The 16954-nt window shown below is 41.3% G+C and overlaps 1 protein-coding gene across 1 annotated transcript in view; it reads right to left on the bottom strand.

Moving 5' to 3' along the window:
* LIN7A (lin-7 homolog A (C. elegans)) overlaps positions 1 to 7691 on the bottom strand; it is a 310570-nt gene extending 302879 nt beyond the window's left edge. Inside the window, exon 1 of the mRNA XM_006882541.1 lies at positions 7412 to 7691. Within this exon, the coding sequence (XP_006882603.1) occupies positions 7412 to 7493 (82 nt within the window). The 5' untranslated portion in view covers positions 7494 to 7691. The remainder of the gene's footprint in view (positions 1 to 7411) is intronic.
* Between the last annotated feature and the right edge of the window lie 9263 nt (positions 7692 to 16954).

Below are 16954 nucleotides of genomic sequence, written 5' to 3'. Positions count from 1 at the left end.
TCGCATTAGCACAATTAAATGTTCTGGGATTCCCATTCTTCTCAGAGTCAGCCACAGTTTGTTATGATCCACACAGTCAAATGCCTTTGCATAATCACTGAAACACACTGAAATAGTTCAGGAAATATCATGTAATCAAGAGTCAATGGTAAGGAAGGAAGATGTTCAGGCTGCACTGAAGACACTGACAAAAAGCCCCAGGAATTTATAGATGTATGTGTTCAGTGTATATCTCACTAGAATGCAAGCCTCATTGTTTTCATTAGGTGCCACTGAGTTGACTTTGACTTACAAGGATTCTTCATACAATAGACTGAAACATTACTATTCTTTGCTCTTAGCTGTGCCATACATCCTGAAAACAATTCAGTGGTCCATAATTTGCCTCTGATACATGGTGACTCCATATATGTTGAAGTAGAATTCTGCTCCAAGGGGTTTCCAACGACTAATTTTCCAGAAGTAAATTCTAAGGTCTCTCTTCCAACACACCTCCAGGAGAACTCAAACTTTGAACTTATTGTCTGTAGTAAAATATCTTAAAGTCTCCACCATTTAAAGACTCCAACCTAGAAGAGTTATAGGCACAAGTCTGGCACTCTTACTCATTAGGTTAATTAATAGCTTATTTATTATCTGGCTCCTTCACTAGTCTCTTTGCCCTCCCCTTCCTTTTTTTTTTTTCATTTTAGTGAAGGTTTACAAAGAGATCGGTTTCATTCATTCATTCAAGCACACTTCCCTCCCTCATCTTCCCTGAAGTCTCTCTGTAATGCTTGTCCTGTTCCAGTCTATCTTGAGAATCTCAAAAACAAGAGTGTTGGTTTCGTGTTTCTACAACATCTAGTAAATAATAGACAATGTATAAATAAATCTGTATAGAATAAACAAATTATTTATGTTTTAGGTTTTGGGGGTTTTTTAAGGCATTTTGTCAGGAGAAGTCAGTTCTTTGAAAAAGACATTGTGCTAGATGGAAAGGGGTAGAGGGGCAGAGAACGAGAGGAAGACCCTCCAAAAGATGGATTGACACTGTAACAATGGCCTTACACATGACAGCAGATCACGATGCTAGTCCACGTTTTTATCTGTTGCTCACAGGGTCATTGGGCGTTGTTGTGATTTAATGGCACCTAACAACAATTACTCCTAGTTGACACAAACTATGGTAATAATGACCACTGTATACCTATATCCCCTAGTAGATCTGAGGAACTCTGGAGTCATGGTGCTTAAGAACTTTGGCTACTAACTGAAAGACAAGTGTTTCAAATATATCAGCTGTTCTTCTACAAGAGAAAGACAAGCTGGACTGTTTCCATAATGTTATATAGCCTGTGAAATACTAGGGGCAGTTCTACTCTGTCCTACAAGATTGCTATAAATAGAAATCAACTCAAGAGCAGTCAGTGGAGTAGTAGTGTCTTGTATTCAAACTCACTGCTGTTCAATCTGATGAAACTCAACGCCACCCTCCTTTGAATTTCTAAGGCTTTAAATTCTAACCAACAAACACTGCTCATCTTTCTCCATTGGATCCACTAGTGGTGGACACTGCCCATCTTTCTCCCTCAGACCTGCTGGTTGATTTGAACTGTGGAAGACAAGGAGCCTTTGGGTGAGCAGTATAACTTACTATAGACTATGCCACCAGAGCTTCTTCTGGTGTATGTTGTTGTTGTTGTGTGGTATTGAGTCACTACCAACTCAGAGTTGACTCTACAGCGATTTTTCAGAAGCTATATGTAAATAGCATGAGAGGAGAATGCCCGTTTTTCTCCCACAAAACAGCTGGTGGATTTGAACCTCCTGTCTTTGAGCTGGTGGCACAATGCCTTATTTTTACAGCAGAGCTCCCTGCATTGCCACTGAGTCAGAACCAAACCATAGCTGACCTCATAGTGGGATTTCAGAGGCCATAAATCACATTGAAGGAGAATTCCCCTCTTTCTTCCACGGAGCAGCTGGTGGATTCAAACTGCCTGCCTATAGGCCACCAGAACTACTTCTGGGATATAGTCTCAAAAAGTCCTCATTGCCATCAAGTTGGAACCAACTCAGAGCTGGCCATCTGGTGAGTTTTCCACAGCTATTGATCCCACATAGCCACTGATGGATTCAAACTGTCAAAGAAGTGACATCTAGGAGATATTCAACAAAGCTGGGTGGACCTGAGCATGACAGCAATAGTGAGGATGGTACAGGATGGGTCAAGATTTCAATTTGTTGTTCAGAGTCACTGTGAGATAGAGTCCACTCAAGGACACTCAACAACAAATAAGCATAGAATTGAAGAACTAGATCCAGAGAAAGAAGGTGCATCTAGCCGTCTAGAGGCCTCCACAAAGATAATCCAGTCATCCTTGCAAGGCCCAGCCTGGACCTGGGAAAGATTTCCTTCCTAGGAAAGCCCCAAGACACAAGGCGCTCGTTCAATCCACAGCTTTGTTTTGGTTTGTTGAATGCCTGTGACCTGAAAATTCCAGATAAATTCATTTATGCCGCCAGAGGGCAACAAACCAGAAGGGAGAATTCAGTTTTAACATAAAATCGTGTACTAACTAGTGGTGTGCCCTTGAAAATATCTCCTATTAGTTCTTCTTTTTATTGTTTTTATGTGTAAAAGAAAAACATATGGAAAAGCCCAAAATCTCTCAAACGATTGTGGATTCAGATTGTCTGAGGAGGGTATCTTAGTTTACTAGGGCTGTCAGAATAAAAGACACTTAAGTGGGTGGCTTTGAAAAACAGGAATTTACTGTCTGACAATTCTGGAGACCAACAGTCCCAAGCAGGGAGGGACATGGCTGTATACATCCTTTCAGATGGTTTCTTGTTGCTGCTCGTAATCTATTACTGTTCACAAAGTCATATGTAGGTCTCTTCTGATCATGTTATGTGATCTCTAGCTGTCTCTCCCTATATCCCTGTCTATTCTCTCCCTTTACAAAATACCAGTAAGATAGGATTGGTTCAAAAAAAAATCCATTGTTATTGGACAAAAATTAACTCACACCTGACACCCCATGGGTTTGAGTTCCAAGGCTGTCAATACCATGAGAGGAAACTGCCCATCTTTCCTCCATAGGGTGGCTTGGTGGGTTTGAACTTCCAGAGGGTTAACTCCCTTCAGGTTAGCAGCATGACTGACCCTCCAGGATCTTCACCAAGGCTGGTCCAGTAGGATTTGATTGAAAATATCACCAAAGATATCTAAGACCTCAACAGATATTATAGGAGTGGAAGGAGATATTTCAGTCCGTAATAGATTTAGTGAACTGTTAGTTGCTGAACTGTCATGTGTATAGGAGAAAAGAAAGGCGAGGAGCCAATGGTTTATATATCTACTCGCAGGAGACTTGATGGCACATAATAACAATAACATACTGTGAAAGGTTTGGAAGCAGGAGAGGCATTCACTTCCTAAACAATATGCCTCTGGAAACTCTATGAACTTTCACAAATGTCAGTAGTTGTAGAGGGGCTTCAGGCCTTTTGTTCATAGGGGTGCTATGAGTTGTGTTCAACTCGAAGGCAATCACCAACAATACCAACCTTCCCTAGATCAAACCTGTGTGAACCTATAAACCGATATCAGTCATTAACAGAAGAGCTGATGGTTCAAAACCACTAGCTGCTACGTGGGAAAAAGATGGGCCGTCTCCTCCAGTAAAGGTCGATAGTCTTGGAAATCTGACAGAGTCACAGTGAGTTAGAATCATCCAAATAACAGGGAGTTGGTTATCTGCTTATAAATTCTGACTCCATTAACTACAAAAATATTTTAACACTGCTGAAATTACAGACAGCCTTTAGTTCACTCTCTGTCTTCCATTACTTTTTGATCACCTACTCCTGCTTCATGAGCTGCGACAAGCACCAAAAAAAAAAAAAAAATCAAAGGTGAATTTTGAAAGAGTCTTTTCCCTCCTTGTACTCAGTCCAATGGGGAGGCAAAGGTAACCTGCCTTTGATAGCACCAAAGCAGAGGATGACATCAATGCACACTAAAGCAGGAAGTGATCAAGAACACCTTCAGGTAGGTGACCATAAAAAAACAAAACAAAACAAACAAAAAAAATAAAACCAAACAAAAAGACACAAAACCAGAAACGAAATCATGATTTTAATTCATCAAATTACAAACTGGTCAAAAATCTACTAATCAAAACCTTTTCTGTGCTACAGAGAGAAACTAATGGCCAGGAAGTTAATTTAGTTATCCAAAGTGAGTAAGCAAGTTTCAACCATGATCTCCACTCAGCTTACTGACAACAGTTTGAAACTAACTCATAGCAAAACCTCCAGTGGGTTTTCAGAGGCAGAAAATCATAGGGGAGGAGACTGCCTACCTTTTTCCCATAGAGCAGTTGGTGAATTAGAACTTCCTGCCCTGTTCTTGGCACAACTAATTCTAATCCACTCAACCACCCGACCTCTCTTAACTATGTTGTTGTTTGTCACTGAATTGGAACCAATTCCTAACTGATCCTCCAGCAGGTTTTCAGAGGCAGTAAATGGCATGGGAGGAGACTGTCCATTTTCTCCCTCAGGGAAGCTGGTGGATTTGAACTGCATGCCTTAGGATTCACAGTCCAACTCCCTACCACTATGTCACCAGAGATCTAGGTAGATATTACTGCACATTTTGTTTTGATAGACATCTTTTATTATTATTAAAAGACCTTTATGTTCTGGAGGTAATTTAGCAGAAACCCTTCTTTATCAGTTTAATGATATAAATAGTTAATCATATTTTAATAAGAGAGAAAGAAAAAAGTACATTTTGTATATGGAGTTGGTAGTAATGCAAATATCCCCTCTTCCATGAGCTCCATGAGCTGCTGGTGAACATGTTCAGATTTATCCAACGTCTCTCTCAGATTTTCTCCTGAGCTACCACAAGTCCTCACAACCTGACGGAAAAAACATGACGCTTCAATAACAGATCTGGGTTTGTCTCATTAGCCCCGACCCTGAAACACTGAATGAGACTCATATAAGGAAAAGGGGAAATTATTTTTTCTCTTTAACTCAAAGCTCAATGCCATGGAGTCAGAACCTATGGGGACGTGTCCCTCCATTGGGTTTTCAAAGCTATAAATCACATAGGAGGAGACTGCTCATCTTAGGCATTAAGGGGGTTAAGAAGTTGCCGGTTTTTGAGCAACGCATCCAGAGACACCTGGAGAGACAGGCCTCGTGACAAACTCTGCAACTGCTCAGCACACGTGGTCACTATGGCACAATCTACTCTCTACTATAATAATCAACAACACTGTTGATATTATAGAAACGTGTCCAAGTTTATGATTTTCTTGGAAATTTTGCTTCTGACCTCATCATCTAATGTCACTTGGGATGTTCAAAGTCTGTGATTTTAGTAATAGGGAAATATAAGAGCTCATCACATTAAAACAGAAATACTTAGGGAATCCATAATCTCTAATAGCTTGCCATCTGTCTGGTTCTTGCTGGCAATGGATTTATCCTGCTTAATGCAGATGGTGATCCAAAAACCCATTTCCCCTCGAGTCCATTCTGAATCACAGTAACCCTGTAGGGCAGAGGAGAGTACCCAAGGCTGGAAACCTTAGTGGAAACTGGGAAAAAGTCTTTCTCCCTTGGCGCTCTGCGAGGCTGGTTGTTGTGAACCCCTGAATGCTCATCTAGCTGTCAAGTGCTTTAACCATTGCACCACTCGAGTACCTTCAGATGATAGTTTGTTGTTGATATGTACCATCGAGTACAACTGGATCCCAAGCTGGCCCTCCAGAAGGTTTGCAAAGGTAGTAAACTGCACGAGAGGATATGGCCCATCATTCTCCTGTGGATTAGCTGGTGGATTCGAACTATATGCCTTTGGGTGGCAACACAACCACTCTTTACCTCTGAGCCACCCTTTATACTGGCGGTGAAACAGGGTTTTACACAATGGATTTCAGAGCTCCTTAACCACAGTTACTAATTTACCAATTTGTAAGTCAATATTTCTCAATATAAAATCAATTTTTTCCCCCCAATGCTGACTCCAAGTAAGGTTGCCATGGGCGCCACATGACATCTGTTCTGGCGCCAATAGTTGCCTTAGAGTCACCTACAGTTTCTCCTAATAAATAATCTCGAACAGTTTTCCTGGGCTCTCTCATCAGCATGCTTTTTGCCTGACCCTATTGTCCAACTGTCCAGTTTAATTCTCCAGAAAGGGCATTTTTAGAGGCAGGACAAAAATCTTTTTCCTCTGAGAACACCATTTCCAAATGGCCGCCCAAGGTCCTAAATCCAGCCACTCAGAGCCGGGACCAACGGTGGTTTCCTTTGCAGAGCAGTAAGACCCAAGTGCCTTCCTAAGTGGACGTCGGAAGCCAGAAAGAAAATCCGAACAAACAGGGACAAGTAGAAACCCTCACCAGTACGCTGGAGAGGTCCCCGGTCACAGCCCAGGGCTCCATTCTTAGGCTTGAGAGGGTCCTGGGAAGCAAGCAGATACTGCTTCCCCATTCAAGTCAGAGAGAGCAAGGTGCGCAGGGTCGCAGGTCAGAAGTTGAATTTTAACCTAGCCTGCGCTTGGATGCAGTGCCTTTGCAGCTCGGGCACCACAGTGGCACCGGGCTGGAAGAGAACGTGGCCGGCTGGCGCGGGAGAAACTGCTAGTTGCCGCCGCCTGGGAGCTGCTGGCAGCGAGGAAGGACACGACCCCTGCTGCCCCCCGGTGCACGAACCCGAGAGCGCAAACCCTGGAAGAGCGGGGCTCAGCTGCCCCGCCACTGCACCCCTGGCTCCCTCAAGGCGGTCTGAGCTCCGTGCTGCCCTTTCCAGCGAAGGCTCGGCTGCGGCAGCCCAGGTTCAGTGCGCCCCACACAGGCCACCCAGGCCACCCTTGGGGTGCGTCCTGCCTGCCCTCGAGCAGCAGCGCGGGCACCCGCCACCTCAACCACCATCGCCTCGGGCGCCCAGGCAAACTTCCCTCCGCCGAGTGCCGACTGGCGCCTACCCTGTCCTCCCCGGTCCCGGCTGCAGGCGCCCTCCCCGGCGCGCCACGCTTCCTCTCTGCCACTCTCCAACCCCGAGCCCGGGCGCCCAGCGGTCCCCCGCGCATCCGCTCCAACAAAGCCCGTGACTGGGAGGGTGCCTGGAGAGGACAAGGGGCTGGGAGCGGTGGCGAGGGCTCTGGGGCCGAGAGAAGCAACCCTTGGCCGGACGACAGGGAGACGTTCAGGGGCAGCAGGGACCAGGCGGGGAGAAAGGGGGATAAAGTGTCCGGTTCTCGGCGGCGCGAACGCCTTCTTGGCCCGTCCCCGTTCGCCCGCTCCCCCGGCCCGAGCGCGCCCGGCTGTCCCGGTGGGAGTTGGCAGGAAGAGAGGGGGTTCCGAGGGGACGCGGCGGCGCGGAGAAAGAGCCGCTCCCTTACCTCTGTCCAGAGTGAGCGGCTGGACCACTGTCAATGTCGCCATGTCTGCCGTGGGAGCCGAAGTGACGCTCGGCTTCAGCATCAGCAACCGCTTGTAGTGAGAAAAAGAGGAGGAGATTGGGGGCGGGGGTGGAGAGGAGAGACGGAAAGGAGGGGGACTAGAGGGGGAGGAAAAGAAGGTAGTGGTGGTGGAGGAGAAGAAAGCTTGGGGGGTGGGGGGTGGCAGCCAGATAGAGACGCCACTGTTCCGCGTCGCGCAGACCTTCAGAGGCGGCGGGAAGCCGAGCAGGTAGCGGGGAGCAACTGCATCTCCTGGCTCTGCGCGGAAGGCTCTGCCCTGCAACTTTGCTAATCCACCCACAGGAGCGAAGGGTGGGTGTAAATGGTGTGTTGCTTTCTTTCAACTTTCTCCTCAGATAAAATGGTCAGAGTATGCCTGTGTTGTATGGGGTGGGGGTGGGGAAGTGGGGGTGATGGGGATGAGGGGGGAAGAGAACGGGGAGGAGGAGAGCTCAGAGATGACCTTCTTCGGACTAACCAAAATTTTCAACCCTCCAGTCCCTCCTCTTTAGGGAGAAAAATGTTTCTGACCTGAGAAACGTTGGGATTTAATGATGGTTGCTGTGGATTTCTGTTAAAGTTCTTTGGAATGTTGACTCATAACGGTAGGTATACAAGGTAACTGACCAAAGGCCCGGGTTCTTAGCAGTAGGTGTCATAAGTACATTGCTACCAAGGAATTGATCTTGAACGCAAATTTCTTACAAAATATTTTATTAAAAAAAAAAAGTAGAAAAGGAAAAGCCATTTCCATCATTAAGTGAGGGGGGGATGTATTGAGTACCTTTCCGCTTTGATCTAATCCCATTAGGTTTTCAAGAGTTGTCCCTTAATGATCAGTTAACAAGAGTGCTAAGAACTGGGCCCAGAGTGCTACAATCCATGTGGCAGCAAGGTCTTCGGGGTTCAACACAATTCCTGCCTTTGAACAGCCCTTAATCTAATAATGATGATGTTAAAATGTTACTCCACTTAGGGTCAGTTGATCAAGGTTCAAGTATCAGAACCTCTGACCATTAGTTTTGTGGTCCCTTCTCCCCGAGTTGCCCTCTTTTCTCGATCTTGCCAGAGCACGGACTCTCATTTGCTGGGAAGATCAACAAAGAAGTTTGGAGAAATCTTGACTAGACAGAGTGGTGAAGTTGCTGTTACCAGATTAGAAATTACAGAGATCACTCCATCCATTCACTGAGGAAAGCAGAGTCATTTTGGCTAGTAAAAAAAACTTTAAAGAAAGCACGACTTTGCATCACAATATTTGCATGTAATCACGGCCATTTTCTTCTAAGTATAAGAAACAACAGGTTTTCTTCATCATATCCTCTACACTTGAAAGAGAAATAAAATTTTACCACTGATTCAGGAATTAAAAATGAGTGGCATCTAACAGACCCAAAAGACCCCTCCATATTACTTCAATATGCCTCTAATTTCATTTAGTGTTACATAAAGAACCATGATCTTCCCATTTTAGTTATTTGTTCTTCAGAAATCATCTTTCTCCGATCCCCAATTTCCTCACCTTTAAATCAAGGGAAACAATATTCTTTAATGTTTCACTGAGATCCTGTAATTTAAAGAAAACAATTCTATTGTATGATCACCTGAGCTTTATGTGAGTTTAATAAAATTATGTATATCAATGCGAGCTGTAACACATGGACACAAATTTATTCATAAAACAAGGATGCCTCCTCCCTGAATTGTTGGCAGGCACTATACTAGGTGTTGAACATGCTGATTGACACTATTCAAATCCTTAGAATTAGACTAACAAAAAGAAGTTAATTTGTGCACAAGGACAGCAAAATATGTCTGGAAGTTGTTTGGTCTTTTTTCTTTTTTCAGAGAAAGTATGAATCCTCATTTAATAATTGAGGTTAAAATAAGCATACACTGTTACTAGGCTTTCAAAGAAAGTATCAATCCTCATTTAATAATTAAGGTTAAAATAAGCATACACTGTTACTAGGCTTTCAAAGAAAGTATCAATCCTCATTTAATAATTAAGGTTAAAATAAGCATACACTGTTACGAGGCTCAGGAAGGTAGAGTGTCTTATCTCTTTGTTTTCTAATGTATCCCTGAATTCTACAACAGATTCTTGCATTCAGCAGGTGCTTAATAGTAGTTGCAGAATCAATGAATGATGTGTTTATCTAGATTATGCCCTGAGAACATTTGACATTTTCCCTTATCATTCTCTTTTAACTCACTGTAGACATTTCTCCCTTTCTTTTCTAAGGATTGAAAGTGAAAGTAAAAGGTAGCACAAACTTTTAAGTTTCACATTCATCAAATATATAAAATTGTGGCATTCAAGGTATTTTGATTAAGTCTTATACACAGGTATAAAAAATGAATAGTAAGCCGCTCAACTCTTACAGAATTTGCTTTTAAGAAGTATTACAGGTCCTTGAGTTGATTCTGACTCACAGTTATCCTTTAGGACAATGTCCTATATGTTTTCCTAGGCTATATTCTTTATGGGAGCAAATTGTCAGGTTTGTTCTTTCACAGAGCTGCTTGTGAGTTCATACCATCTGTCATTTGGCTAAGAGGCCACCAATTTAACCATGGTACTACTATAGATACTTTATAAAATATGAAAAAGGAATACTAATTTGCAAATGTTGTTGTGTAGTGCACAGTCAAAACCAACCCATAGCTGACTGGAGCTCCAGCAGGTTTCAGAGGGAGTTAGTTACTCGCATGGGAGGAGATTGCCCACATTGGGATTGCCACACAGTTTCTTATCAGTAGGCCAATTTGTTGTTGCTATGAACCATCTAATTTTTTGCAAATCAGAGTCCCTATGTACTGTAAGTAGTTCTGAAACCAGCCCTGTCCTGAGCCAGTCTCACAGTCTCTGACGTACCTGCCCTCATTGTCCCAGTTACTGTATCAATCCATTTTATCTGGAGTCTTTCTCTTGCACTCTGCCCCTCCAACCTTCCAAGTAAGATGTCTTTCTCCAGCGACTGGTCCTTTCTGGCCACATGCCCAAAGTATGTGAGGTGGAGCTTAAAAATCTTTGCCTCTAGAAACTTGGTTTCACTTTCTCAAGGATAGACCTGTTTGTTCTCTTGACAGTCCATGGTATGTTCAATACTCTTCTCCAGCACTACAGCTCAAAGACATTGATTCTTCTTCTGTCATCATTGGTCACTATTCAGCTCTCTGATGCATAGCAAGTAACTGAGAAGACCATGACCTGGATTAGGCACACCTTAGTCTCTAGACAGACATCATTGCTCTTTTAGCACTATAGAGAGGTCCCTGACAGCACATTTTTCCAGTGCAATTTATCTTTTGATTTCCTGACTGCTGATTCCAAGAGTGTTGATTATGGATCAAGCTTAAATTTTGTAACAATCTCAAAGCCTTCTCTATCTATCCTGGTTCTCCCAATTGGCCCAGTGGTGAGAATCTGTCTTCTTGACGCTGATCTTCAATTCATAATGAAGACTACCTTCCTTGACTTTCTGCAGAAAATGCTTCAGGTCCTTTTCAGTTTCAGCAGGCAAGATTGTGTAATTTGCATAATGCAGGTTGTTAATGAGTTTTTCTCCAATCCTGATGCCACATTCCTCTTCTTAAAGTCCAACCTCCCAAATGATCTGTTCTGAATATAGATTGAAAAGATATGGAGACAGGACACATCCCTGATATGCTTCTTCCCTGATTTTGAAACATACAGTGTTTCCTTGGGTCTGAATATTATGCTACAGTGCCAAAGAGCCAAAGCAAAGGGAAGAAATCAGGAGAAGCTGAACAGAAGATTTCAACAGGCAGCTCATAAAGACAAAGCAAAGTATTATAATGAAATGTGCAAGGAACTGGAGTCAGAAAACCAATGGGCTAAACTCACTCAGAATTTATTTCTTAAGCTGAAGGAACTGAAGAACAAATTCAGTCCTTGAGTTACAATATTTAAGGATGCCATGGGCAGAAGCTGGGAGGTCAGCAATGAATTGGTTCCAACTCAATGGTACATAACAACAACACAAAATGGGCAGAATATTGAATGGCCCAGGAAATATAAAAGAAGATGGAAGCAAAAAGCACACAAAGTCACTGTACCAGAGAGAATTGACCAACACAGAAGAATTTTGTGAAATTATATATGATCACGAGGCAAGGACTCTGAAGGAGGAAGTTCAACCCATTCTGAAGGAATTGGCAAAAAACAAGAACCTAAAAAACAAGAATTGATGGAATGCCATTTGACGTATTCCAGCTAACAAGTGCTGCCCTGGATGTGCTCACCAAGTTGTGCTAAAAAATTTGGAAGACAACTACCTGATCAACTGACTGGAAGAAATCCATATTTATTTCCACTCCAAAAAAATTAAAAAAAAGAAAGGTGATCCAACAGTATGGAAATTATTGAACAATATCACTAATAATGACCTGCAAGCCAAATCTTGCTGAAGATTATTTTAAAAAAATAAAATTACTAGAACAGTATATTGACAGAGAACTACCAGAAATATAAGCATGGTTTAGAACAGGCCATTATACTAGGGACATCATTGCCAATATCAAATGGATCTCAGCTGAAAGCAGAAAATATAAAGGGAATGTCTCTGTTTCATTGGCTGAAAGCAGAGACAATCAAAGCAATGTATTTGTTTCATTGTCTATTAAAAAGCTTTTGACTATGTAGATCACAATAAATCATGGCTAACACTGAGAAGAACAGAAATTCTAGCACACGTGGTAGTGTTAAATACATATTTATGTATCTGTGTGAAAGACAGCTCTACAGGAGTGGATTTGGGTTTTGGTTTATCTGAAGATTAGTTCATTCATTGCCAGTGAGCTGAAACCAACTCATAGCTGAGCCTCCACTGGGTTTCTGAAGCTGCAAAATGCAAGAAGAAATGGCCCATTTTAGCCTTCTGAGCCACTGGTGGGTTTGAACCACCGGAAAGGCAAGGTTTTTGGATAAGCAGTGCAAATTGCTATGGACTATGCCTTCAGAACTCCTAGAGTTCTGAAGCTTATAAATACAGAAGCTTATAGAGATGTAAAAAAATAAGTAAATAAAATTCCATAACCTCTTTCACTTTTGCTTTATTTTTAGTTATCATTCATTCACTCATGATGACCCCATGTATTTCAGGGTACAACTGTGCTCCATAGGATTTTCAGGGCAAATCCTTTCCAAGATACCTTATGTAAGTATACCACCAAGTTTGTCTTCTGAAGTGATCCTGTTATGTTATTGTTCTATACTGTCAAATAGGAACTGACCCTCCTGTGGGTTTTCAGAGGCAGTAAGTCCCACAAAAGGAGATTGCTTACCATTCTCCCACAGAACAGCTGGTGGGTTCAAACCACATGCCTTCAGATTTGCAGCACAGCCCCTTATCATTAGGCCACTAGAGCTCTAAAGAGGTTCAAATCACCGACTTTTTGGCTAATAGTGAGACAATTATTTGCACCAAGCAGGGACTCTTAAGTGGGTATGTCACAATTGTTGTTATGTGCCCTTCAGTTGACAATGACTATGTTCATAGCAACACTATGAAACACGGATTTAAATCTTGGCCTATCCTGCATCATCCTCATAATCTCTGATATACTGATCCCAGTGCAGCAGTCACTGTGTCAATCCGTCTTGTTAAGGGTCTTCCTGTTTTACATCCACTCTCCATCTTTTCAAGCATGATATATTTTTTAAAGACTAGCCTGTCCTAACAACATACCCAAAGTATGTATGATGGAGCTGCACCATCCTTGTTTCCAATGAGCAACCAGATTTTACTTTTTCCAGGACATACATGTTTGTTCTTTTAGTAGTTCATGAGATATTCAGTAGTCTTTTGTAACAGCACAATTTAAAGGCATAAATTCTTCTCCTGTCATCTTGGGCATTGTCCAACTTTCAGATACATAGGAAGTCTCTTGTAACAACCAGTGTTTCATTAAAGTTAATATACTTGACCTATTTCATTAGAGTTGCTTTGTTGATTGTGTGTTAATTATAAACAGACTGTGATTGTGTTTTTATTTATTTGGATATATCACTGCAACATTCTTTACTGAGGTTTATGTAGTAATTTGATTCATTAATAAATATAATTACAAAGGCAAGAAATACTTTTTTCCACTTTCTATATGACACATTTGGTACTAGTTTGGTCACTTGATTTTCCTCTCTTTCCAGTCTTAAAAAGTAGGCATTATTATGTCTCTTTTATAGAAAAGCAAACTGAAACTCAAAGTAGATAAGCAACTTGATTAAGAGTGTTTTTTTGCCATTAACAACTGGCTTTAAAGCTCTTAAGAGTCTTTGTGGTTTCCAGTAACACACACCACTTTCTTCTGCATGCTGGCAACGAAGTGATATCTCAGCCTTATGTTTCAGAGTTCCAGGCATATACACAGACTTTCTCCTTTTCCATTGTGCTTGATAAAATTAGTTCAAAAGAGAAAATAACTGTGATATTGAGTATATTCTATATAAAAACGACAACACAAAACCCTCACAACGCAAATCCACTGCCAGCTCGTAGATTCTGACTTATAGTGATGCTCCACTGGATTGCTAGTGGTTTCTAACGTGCAGTGAGCCTTCATTGGGTTTTGAAGGCTGTAAGTCTTTATGGGAGTAAACGGCCCATGTGTCTCCTGTTGACACTTGGTGGATTTGAATTTCTAGCCCAATATATAAGATACGATATCACCAGCTCAAAACTCAACTCATTGTCCTCCAGTCAAAACCCACTCAAAGCTGACACTCTACTGGGTTTTCAGAGGCTGTAAGTCATAAAGAAAATAGGCCATCTTTTTTTCTCAGATCAGCTGAGAGATTCAAAACTACTGCCTTTGATGTTGCAGTGCAACTCTTTACCAGCTAGACCACCCTATACCACAAGGTACACCAGGGCTCTAATATAAACATAGGTTAATATAGAATAAATACGTATTTGGAAATTTGAAGGCTATTCTTAATAGGAAATTCATTTAAAGCTATGTTAGGTTCTGTTTCATTTAACTGAATCTTTCTAAATTATATGACAAAATCAAGAGGTTTGCATAAAAACCTTAGCATACCAAGAGAATGTGTTTAGTTGGATTATAAATGGAATATAATAACCACAGTTTTATATGAGAAAATAGCACCTTAAAACTGGAATTCTTTTAGCCTTGGGTGTTAGAAATTATTTTTGACTGATCCAAGATACCATATTATCTTCCTTAATTTGCACAACTTAGAGAAAATAGCACTAGTTTAAGATGAAGCGCCAACTTACACTTTGCAATAGAAATTTTTGAGTATTTCTAGTCATTATAGAGTATCTAAACATATTTCTTTTATCCTTAGATTTGTTTGATAACTAATCATTTGTTCAATCAATAAATACTTAATATGTGTCAAGCATTGTTTCAGACATAGGCTAAAGTGGTGATCGTTGTTGTTGCATGTTATAGGCCTGGCAAGGGCTCATAGCATCCAACTCCATGAACAGCAGATCTGAATTGAAAGCTTACTTTATTTTGCTCCATACTCATTATTTCTGATATGCTTGATTCTAGTGTCAGAAGCACTGTGTGAGTTCATCTTGCTGAGGGTCTTTCTCTCTGACCCTCTCTCTCTATCTTTCTCAGTATGATGGGTTTTTTCCCACGGAACCGCCTGGCTGACAACACACCCCAAACATGTTTCACCATCTTTGCCTCTAAAGAAAACCTTAGTTTTTCTTCCTCTTAGAAAAATGGGCTGCTTCTTCTGTAAGTCTATGGAATATTTCAGTACTTTTCTCTAAGAAAAATGTAATAAACAAAAAAACCAAATTCTGTTTTCACTATTCTGTTTTCACTCTGCTTATATTTAAGGGGTTAGAAGGAGGAGTGGCATCCACTTCCTCTAATAGCGTGCCTCCGGAAACCCTGTGAACCTAGAGAGAGGATGAAAGGCACCCAAGCGTCGAGGACTCTCCTTCATAGGGTCACTATGAGTCATCTGCAACTCGACGACACTTAACAACAACAACAACAAATTTATGGGGAGAGAGAAAGGCAATAAACAAGAAAAATACCAATTAGTGACCAAGTGCTATTAAAAAAAACCTTCTACAGAGCAAGAGAACAATGTCAGGAATAGGAGAACAGGCATGGTGCATATTTAGGTAATAGGAGTTCAATCTGAAATATAATAAAAACAAGTCTAAAGAGAATTATTGACAGTCAGGTCATGAAAAAATAAAATAATTAACAGAAATACACTGAACTGTTCATGAATTACTTTGTGCTCATCATACCATATTATTGTTGTTGTTGTTGTTGTTGTTAAAGGCCATTGAGTCATAGATGACTCTTAGTGACCCTGTGGACAAAAGACCTGAACACTTGTATACCTTGTTTCTCTATGTTTGTGGAGTTTTCAGAGGCAAGCTATTTTGGAAGTGGATGCCACTCCTGCTTCCAAGCTTGTTTTAATCATGGAGCTCCACCAAACACTGTCCACCATGAGTAACCATTGTCACATTTGACACATCAGTGTCACAGTGTTAGGCATCACAGCAACCATAAGTTACCTCTGTACAGCAAATAGACCAGTGCTATACCACTTAGAAGAATATTTGACCAAACACAATTAAAACCAGGCCTAAGGGTTGCAGATTAAAATCACCCACCTTGGGCTTGGTAGCATCACTTTCTATCTACTAGGTCAACTGACCTCTCTCTGTGTTGTTGTTGTTGTTGTTGTTGTTATTGTTGTTAAGTGCTGTTGAGTCATAGATGACTCATAGTGATCTTATGAACAAAAGACCTGAACACTTGTATAACTTTCATCGTTTCTCCACATTTTTGGAGGCAAGCCATTTTGGAAGTGGATGCCACTCCTGCTTCCAAGCTTTCTTTAATCGAGGAGCTCCACCAAACACTATCCACCATAGGTAACCATTATCACATTTGACACATCAGTGTCACAGTGTATAGCATCACAGCAACCACACATTACCTCTGTACAGAAAATGGACATACCAGTGCTATAACATGTACAAACAGAAGCTAGTATAAGAATGAATTGATATTGTAACATCTACATTAAAATCAGTAACATCAGAATGAAAACTAAAAGACCCTAAGATAGTTAGAATTATGTACCTAGTCAAAAATTACTCATAACTGACTCTCTAGTGATTTTCAGAGGCATTAAATTCCCCTGGAGAAGATTGCCCATCTTTATCCATGGAACAGCTGGTAGATGAAATACATATATAAAAATTCAGTAATGAAAAATAACACGCAATAACAAAGTAAAATATTACAATGAAATGTGCAAGGAGTTGGAGTCAGAAAACAAAAAGGGCAGAACTCACTCAGCATTTCTTAAGCTCAAGAAACTGAAGAACAAATTCAAACCTCAAGTTGCTATAATCAAGGATGCTTTAGGCAGAATATTAAATGATCCAGGAAGTATTAAAAGAAGATGGAAAGAATATACTGAATCAGTGTATTGGAAGG

Source organism: Elephantulus edwardii, unplaced genomic scaffold (genome assembly GCF_000299155.1).
Source record: "Elephantulus edwardii isolate Elephantulus edwardi_28Jun2011 unplaced genomic scaffold, EleEdw1.0 scaffold00021, whole genome shotgun sequence".
NCBI lineage: Eukaryota > Metazoa > Chordata > Mammalia > Macroscelidea > Macroscelididae > Elephantulus > Elephantulus edwardii.
The sequence above is the reverse complement of the archived record's forward strand: the minus strand, read 5'-3'. Positions and strand labels throughout refer to the sequence as shown.